Raw genomic sequence first — 8765 nt, 5'->3', positions numbered from 1 at the left:
ATTTCTCCACGGAGATCTCCACGAGACGGTCTACTACTCCCAGCCTGCTGGCTTCGTCGATCCTTCTCGTTCTGATCATGTATGCCTCCTCCGTAAGTCTCTCTATGGGCTCAAACAAGCACCACGCACGTGGTTTCTCCGCTTCAAACACTTTCTGCTCTCTCTCTCGGGTTTCGGGCATCCCAAAGTGACTCCTCATTATTTATCCTCCATCGCGACTCCACCATTGCATATCTACTAGTGTATGTCGACGACATTATCCTCACCGCCAGCTCACCACAAACACTCCACTCCGTCATTAGGTACCTCAAGGCAGAGTTCTCCATGTCTGACTTGGGCGATCTCCACCACTTCCTTGGGATAAATTTCACGCCGAACCCTTCGGGTCTCTTCCTATGCCAACAACAATACACCCTAGAGATCCTTGACAGAGCCAAAATGCTAAACTGCAAGCCCGTCTCCACACCCATTGACACTAGCTCCAAGTTGTCTTCCTCCTCCTGTGCACTCCTCTCCGAACCCACCAAATACAGGAGCCTAGCCAGCGCCCTGCAATATCTCACCCTCACCAGGCCCGACATCTCCTACGCGGTTCAGCAAGTATGCCTCTTCATGCATGCACCGTGTGACGTCCACATGCAGCTCGTCAAACGCATCTTACGTTACCTCCAGGGCACTTCTCACTTCGGCATTCAGCTCTACAAAGCCTCCTCACCCGATCTTGTGGCATATACCGACGCTGATTGGGCCGGCTGCCCGGACACTCGCCGCTCCACGTCTGGGTTTTGTGTCTTCCTCGGCTCGAACATCGTCTCCTGGTCTTCAAAACGACAGCCAACCGTCTCCCGATCGAGTGCAGAAGCTGAATATCGCGGTGTTGCCAACTGCGTTGCCGAAACCTGTTGGCTGAGACAACTCCTTCATGAGCTACGCCATCCTCCTCGCCGTCCCACACTTGTTTATTGCGACAACATTAGTGCGTCATACCTCGCCAGCAACCCCGTACAGCATCAGCGCACCAAGCACGTCGAGATTGATCTCCACTTCGTCAGAGATCGCGTAGCAATTGGAGAAGTTCAAGTTCTACATGTTCCATCATCCTCCCAATATGCGGACATCTTCACGAAGGGTCTACCGTCACCGATATTTCATGACTTTCGGTCCAGCCTAAACGTCCTCGCACATGGCGTTCCGGCTGAGGGGGGGTGTTAGAATCTTGTACACATGTATGCCACATAGATGTATAGATCCACAATTATAGGATCATGGCCTGCGTGACTATCATGTAGGGGGTTAGTGGACCTCTTGTATATAAGTGTACTCTTGTCACATAATCAATCAAGGGTGAATATAATCTCTCCAACTGTTCCATCCTGGGTTCCAACACCCACCACTGTTATAATACTTTAAAATATAACTTTATTTCAATTCAGTGAATAGGCATGATAAGTAACAGAATTTTATAAACGTGCTTTTGTGAAAGCATAAACAGAGGATATGAGTTAGGTATGAACTTACCTAGAGACATACTTGGTTACGAAATTCAAATGAAAGCAATTGATTTCGGAGACTCTAGAATCTGAAATAATTATAATCATCCAATAAGGACCATCCTTAAATAATATTGTAAGAATATAATGCATACCTATACGTTTCCCTTCCCATTTGTTACGTTGTGACATGTTTGTCTCAACGATTACTCTCTAGGTTTTATTAGGTTTTAACTCAAGTAATGACTCAACAATGTGATATGATACAACTAAAGACAATCAGGTAAGATATGTTTGAGAACTTGCCTTAAGATTGCATATGTTGATTGATAATTAGTCATGGTTACTAGGATCAATCAATGTAGGTTTACAAATAAAATGTTGTTTAGGAACTAGGGTTAAGACAAAGAATATGGAATTGTTCTGTAGAATTATATTATTCTAAACTACTCCCTCCGTCCTAAAATAACTGTCTCAACTTTGTACTAGCTCTAGTACAAAGTTATACTAAGCCTAAGACACTTATTTTGGACGGAGGGAATATAATTGAGGTTCTAGTTTTCATGATCCATGATGTAGATCATTTGGTTTGATTTAACTTACTAAATATAGTAATTTGTACTTACATCATAGATAGCTAGCAAAGTTGTTTATGTCAAGGAAGGTCGGATTACTTAAAGGTATAGTTGAAACTTAATGTTGTTGTCTACAAATAATTCACTCAAGCAAGATGGGGATGATGGGACCATGCTCTGGTGATGCTGGGAGTGACACTCCACGACATTACAACCAATAGATGGAAATGTTGGGGTCGGGCCCCGACAATGCTATGGCAGGCTAGCGGCGAAGCTGGGATCGTGATGGGCGCGTGCTACGACGACATCTTTCACGGGCTACAATGGCGGCGGGGGAATGCTCGATGGCGGGACATGACAACCACTATGGTACAATTGCAACCTACAGATTCTACGAACCAACCGCTGTAACTTCTAGGTGTACGAGTCAACCGGCCGCGATGCTGCAACCATGGTCGCCGCGTGTTCAAACTTGGAACAGGCCAATCACGATTGTGTGTGGCACATTATGGACCGTTGGGTGGCTCACCGTCAAGCGACACGACGTGAGCACTGCGGTTCCACAAGAGGCAATGCTGCATGATGAGACATTGAGACCACAAACTTCATGCGGGGACGGCGATAACTACGGGACCGAGCCATTAGTGGCCTTGGCGTTGTGCACTAAAAGATGCGGTGGAAGCATAATTTAAAATAGCCGGGTATAGACTCGCTATTGCCTTACTATAGCCTTTTCAACACAATGTCGTTTAACAGTATCATGTACAAATAGAATAAGAGAAGTCGAATCGCAAGGGAATAAGAGAAGGAAAATGCTTAAATGCAGTCGAATGATTTTTGGTTTGTCAGCCGCGTCACACGCCGTCTGATCGCAGGCTATCATGTGGCGCTCCGAGCGCGCTCGGCGCCTCTGTCCATCACGTGAGTTCGTCAACCCACCTCTCGTAGCTGTGTAGCACTAGCATCTAGCCTACTCGCCTAACGGTACATAATCCTCCGCTTGTTTTTTACATTTTAAATCACGTGTAGTGTTTTGCCCCATAGTTATATATATGATGCTCCAAATAATCTTAAAATAATATGTTCAAAAAGCAAAATCTTAAAATGAAGCTGATAGCAAGCATCAAACAAGAATTCCAACACCATTTTCTTGGCACTACTCGTGGGTGTTTGTTGGATTTCGTACTAGCAATTTCAGAGAGTCATGGTCGATTTGGATACAATAATGTTTTGAGCGTTCGCGACCATTAAAGCATCCCACCACAACATCTGCGGAGGAGCCGCGTTGTCATTGTAGTTCATCAAAGCAGTTGTATCATCATTGTCGCAGCACCACCACGGTCGGGAAGCACGTCGTAGCAACATTGTTGAAGCACTCGGGCCTCAGTCGCAGCATCGCCATAGTCGTCGAAGCACATTGTGGCAACATTGTTGAAGCACCGGGGCCTCCGTCACAGCATCGCCATAGTCGTCGAAGCACGCCATCACAACATCGTCGTTTCCGTTTGAAGCATGCCACCATTGTGGTTGGTCGCAACACCGTCGCAGTTGTCGAAGCACCCGTTGCGGCCGTCGAAGCACGACGCCACAGCACCATCGAAGCAACCGGGTTGCCATCGTAGCATCGCCACGGCCGTTGAAGCACCCGACGCGGTCGTCAAAGCGTAGCAGCCGGATGATTCCTAGCACACGTCACAAGAGAAGCCGGTTGACCGGCGCCTAGGATGGGCCCACAAAAAAGAGAAGGAAAATGTGTACGAGTATTTACCGGAGTAGATGACAAATTTCGTGACCGGAGTGAACGAGGATCTTGAGCACAACGGCATCCGCACGAGGCGAACGCCCAGCCGAGTCCTAAACAAACCCGACTGCGCAATCGTACATGCTGCCGAGCAGATCATAGCGCTAAGCCCGCGGCCTCCAAACCCTCGCCAGCCAAGCTTCGCCTCGCCTCGCCTCGCCTCGCCGCCATCCCCGCGCGCCCCGCTACCGAACCCATCCAAAACCCCTCTCGGCGCCGGCGGCGGACTCCTCGCCTGCCGGGTATGGCGAGCGACGACGACTGCTACGACTACGAGTATGACTATGACGAAGTAGAAGAAGAAGACGACGACGACGACGAGATGATGATGATGGAGGCCGACGAGGACGGCCTGGTCGAGGAGGACACGCCGGCGCCGGAACGCCCCGCCGATTGCTGGGTAAGTAAGTAAGTAAGTAAACCCATCGCGAGCAGCACGTACAGAGGGGCTAGCCGCCCATTGCGCCCTCGGATATCGCCCCATTGAACCCTTACCAAATCGATCCAAGAGAGAAAGAAATCAACAAATTAGGGTCCTGGGGTTCACTCCTAATCTGCGCGATTAAATTTGAGCCTGCTACGGCATGCTTTAATTTCGGCAAGGCGTTAGGCGTCAGGTTTCAGAAACTCTTTCAAGATGGGCTTCCGACGGAGGATTATGGCATGGTTTCATTGCGCCGACTGGTTTCTGAATTTAAATGGATGCGATGCAGTTTTATATACGTATCGATAAAGAGGAGGGCGCCGTTAACGACTTGGTCGGGTTATCAGCAGTCGCATAGCTTGATTTGTTTGTTTTTTACTCTTAGCAGTAAGAAATTTAGTTCATCACAATTTTAATCTGTTTTCTCTGCCTTTCAAAGTATTTCAAGGGAATTTGGATTACAACAGTCCATATGCTTTTCTTTTCTTTTTATAGAGGCCATTGGATCACATGAACCCTAATAATATATCTCCTGGCGAATATCTGACACACTGGAATTTTGGAGAAATTCAAAAGCGAGATTTCACTTCACCAAACTCCCTCTGAGTCTCGCATGGGCTTTCACTCTTATCAATGTAAAATTTGCGTGTACGATGCAGAAATTCTCCTGGACGCCGATTGTTGGATTGCTGTGGTTGTAGTAACCTAGTCTGAAGCTTCCCACACTCTTTTTTTCTTCCGATCAAGGGTTTTGCTTTAGTTCGATTAACTGTATTTATTCTGCTGCTTTACGGTATATCAGAAGATACACTACTGAACTACTCTTCCATCTGTTATTGCAGGCAATTACACAAGAGTCTCTTTCCACTGCACAGGTAACTAGAGTCACTACTATATACTAGGCACTGCTTGGAGTTCAAACTACACATGCCTCCTAACTGTGATCATCAGACAAGTAATGTACAATATTCTCTTTGGTCCTCTACCTACAGCAACAAGATCTATCCATGGTGATGAACTTGCTCAACGTTAAGCAGCACAACGCCCGCGCTCTCCTCATCCACCACCGGTGGAAGATAGACTGCATCTACGACCACCTCGACAGGAAGGGGCGAGACCACATGTTCAGGGAGGCAGGTATCGTGCTTCAGGAGAATATCAACGGCAAGGCGCCACCCTCAAGACTGGTGAACTGCATGGTGTGCTTTGATGAATTCTCTGTGGGCGCCGTCTCCACCATGGAATGTGGCCATTACTTCTGCAATGACTGTGAGTTTCCCCCTTCACAATTTTTTATCTTGTTATTATCTTCACAAGATTGTAAAAAAACAATGTTTATCTTGTTATTATCTTCACGGCTACAAACCTATTAAGAACTCTTTTGCTGGGATTTAGGGATAGGATTTTACGAACAAGGGCGTACACTTGACATCCACGATTTAATTGTCATGTATGGGCATCGCAAATCCAGCTCGTAGTTTCAAAATTTGTGAAAATATAATACTACTATACTACATGGTAACATCGCATAACAATTTCAACAGTGTACTTTATTGAGCTATACAAGGTTGACACACATTTCTTTAGCCCGAGTTAGCCAAGCAAATTTCTCGCTCTCTCACAAAATGCAGTTGTTCCAAAGTTTGTCTTTGTTAATGGATTATCTATTTCTCGGTAGCATATGAAATTCCTATTTCTAAGTTGACTATGTTGCGCATCACCAGTCCTAAAAGTATACAAAAAGGAGTTTGTGCAACTGTCCAGTTGCACATTTTTGTAAATCCTAGTATATAGTTGGACACAATTTCTAAGATAGGATAAAGTGCAGTTTGCAACCCCTCGCCCATTTGAAAGTGCGAATTACACCTAATACCATACAAATCTAACCCTCAAGTATCAAAACGGGGCAGAATACCCCAAGGGTCATTCCTAAGAAAATTGCTCCTGGGTTGGTGTTCCATGGTCCAGCACTCCATTTCTAATGGGCAGGGCAGGGCAGGGCAGGTCATGATAGGGATCGGCCCTTAGGTAGCTTCACCACTAGTGCCCAGTGTCTACCGCATTACCTTCATATCATAATATAAAAAAACTAGGAACAATTCTGAAAAGGTTGGGTTTTAGAAATTCAATCTATCCAAAAGAAAAGAAAAATATCATAAATTTAATCACATGTCTTCAGTTTTGAAAATTGACAGGAACTCCGAATTTTGTATGAACTTTATTCTCACAACCATATCGCCAAAAGAAATTCAAATTTCACAGAAATTCCAAAATTTAGGAGTAAGTAGTTTTAATTGTGAAGTTGAAATAACATCATCTAAAACAGTTTTAAAATGGTTAGATCCGCATTTGAATGGTGTGATTGTGGATTAGATTTGTCTGATTTTATAGTTGGAAGGTGTACTAGGCATTTTGTGTGAGCAATATTAATAAACGAATATACCCTACAGAATATGTATGTGTCTGGTTTCCATAGATAAACAATCCCGTTTTCCGTGACCTTAGATCGAGCAACTAGATGATGTGCAAGGGTAATCAATCCTTAATGGTGTCATTTTCGCTGTTAATAAATCGTGTCAGTTCAGGTTGGACAGAGCACTTCAAGGCGTCGGTGGAGAGCGGCAAGAAGCAGATCCGGTGCATGGGGGTGAAGTGCCCGGTGGTCTGCGACGAGCCCGTGGTGCAGCAGCTCCTGGCCCGCAAGTACCCCGACACGGCCAGGCGCTTCGACCGCTTCCTCCTCGAGTCATACCTCGAGGGCAACGACTCGGTGAAGTGGTGCCCGAGCGTCCCGCACTGCGGCCGCGCGATCCGTGTGGGCGCCGGCGAGCGCTACTGCGAGGTGGAGTGCCCCTGCGGCCTGGGCTTCTGCTTCGCGTGCGCGGCCGGAGCGCACTCGCCGTGCCCGTGCACCATGTGGGACATGTGGGAGGTCAAGTGCAACGGCGAGTCAGAGACCGTCAACTGGATCCTCGCCAACACCAAAAGCTGCCCCAAGTGCTTCAAGCCCATCGTCAAGGACGGCGGCTGCAACCTCGTCACCTGCAAGTGCGGCCAGTATCTATGGTAAGCAGCAATTTCGACCTCCCAGTCTCCCACCCGTCGGTGAATGAACATGTCGTAAAACGAACGATATTGCATGCATTCATGCTTCTTGGCGTGATCCATCACTAGCTTGGCTTTCTGAATCTGAACCCATGGATCGATGATGGTGCAGCTGGAAGTGCGGCGCCGCCACGGGGTACGAGCACACCTGGGACAGCATCGACGGCCACAGCTGCAACCGCTTCACCGGGGAGGAGAAGAAAAAGGTGGACACGGCCAAGCGGAACCTGGACCGCTACACGCACTACTACGACCGCTTCAAGATCCACGGCGACTCGTACAAGCTGGAGCACGACAAGCTCGGCCCGGCCATCGAGGAGCGGGCCAAGCAGCTGGAGGCCCTGCACGACCAGCCCCTCGTCCGGGACTGCACCTGGCTCATGGAGGCGCACCGCGGTCTGCTGCGGTCGCGCCAGGTGCTCTTGCGCTCCTACGTCTTCGCCTACTACATGTTTGGCAGCGACGACGACGACGACAAGGTGCGGATGCGGCCGGCGGACCGCGACAACCTGGCCGTCGCGCAGGGCCTCTTTGAGAACTTCCAGGAGGAGCTGGAGAGACACGTGGAGCGCCTCTCCGAGCTGCTCGCCACGGAGTATGGGCACAAGCCGGAGGAGGAGAGCGTCCTGCACGACAAGCAGAACGCCATGAACCTGGCCAAGATCATCCAGACCAACTGTGGGGAGATCTACACGTGCATCCAGGATGAGCTGCTGCCGCTGCTCCTCGACCCCATCACCATCGCCGCCTACCGTCCCCGTGGCCCCGACAAGGCCAAGGAGTTCACGGCCTGATTATGCTTTATATATAAAGCGGGGCGAAAGCCTGTTTCGAGAGTTCACGGCCTGATTTTGTACTATCAAATTCACAAGCCCAAAGGGTCATGTATTCTCGCTGTGTCATTTGGGCGAAATTCAGAGAGTAAAACGCGTCGTTAGTCTTGCCATTGATGTGTCGTTCTCATCGAGCCTCGTTATTATGATCGGAGCTACATGATCCTTGACGCTTTTGGCTGATTTGGGAGGTTAGCTTCTAGCTGCATCCGAGCTACAAGAAAAGAAGTCAGAGCCCGGCTGGCCTACTTTTGTTTGCGTGAGGACAAGTGGAGTAATCACCCCAGCTAATTAAACTAACTGATCCTATCGGCAGAGCTCAGATGCCCAATCTAGCAGCTCCTGATTCGTGCATCGTGCAGCTACGCCGATGATATGATTCGACGTGCACATGCACATACAGATGGAAAATCTCTGTACCAGTCCTTCATAATCTATCATGTCCGGACTCAAAAGGTTTCAGCTGCACTACTTGTTGGAAGAAAGCACTCTAGATGTCAAAAGACAAACTTCGGCTGTTTCTTTTCTCAGAAAACG

General features: G+C 48.1%; 1 protein-coding gene across 1 annotated transcript; it reads left to right on the top strand.

Moving 5' to 3' along the window:
* The first annotated feature begins 4110 nt into the window (after positions 1-4110).
* On the top strand, positions 4111-8307 carry LOC123451109 (probable E3 ubiquitin-protein ligase ARI1). Its single transcript, XM_045128118.1, has 5 exons — positions 4111-4266; positions 5133-5165; positions 5283-5559; positions 6876-7356; positions 7508-8307. The coding sequence occupies exons 1-5, from the start codon at positions 4111-4113 to the stop codon at positions 8187-8189; spliced, it is 1629 nt and encodes a 542-aa protein (XP_044984053.1). The 3' UTR covers positions 8190-8307.
* Positions 8308-8765: the final 458 nt, after the last annotated feature.

This window comes from Hordeum vulgare, chromosome 4H (genome assembly GCF_904849725.1).
Source record: "Hordeum vulgare subsp. vulgare chromosome 4H, MorexV3_pseudomolecules_assembly, whole genome shotgun sequence".
In the NCBI taxonomy this organism is placed as follows: domain Eukaryota; kingdom Viridiplantae; phylum Streptophyta; class Magnoliopsida; order Poales; family Poaceae; genus Hordeum; species Hordeum vulgare.
Note: the sequence above shows the minus strand (reverse complement) of the source record. Positions and strands in the feature narration are given on the sequence as shown.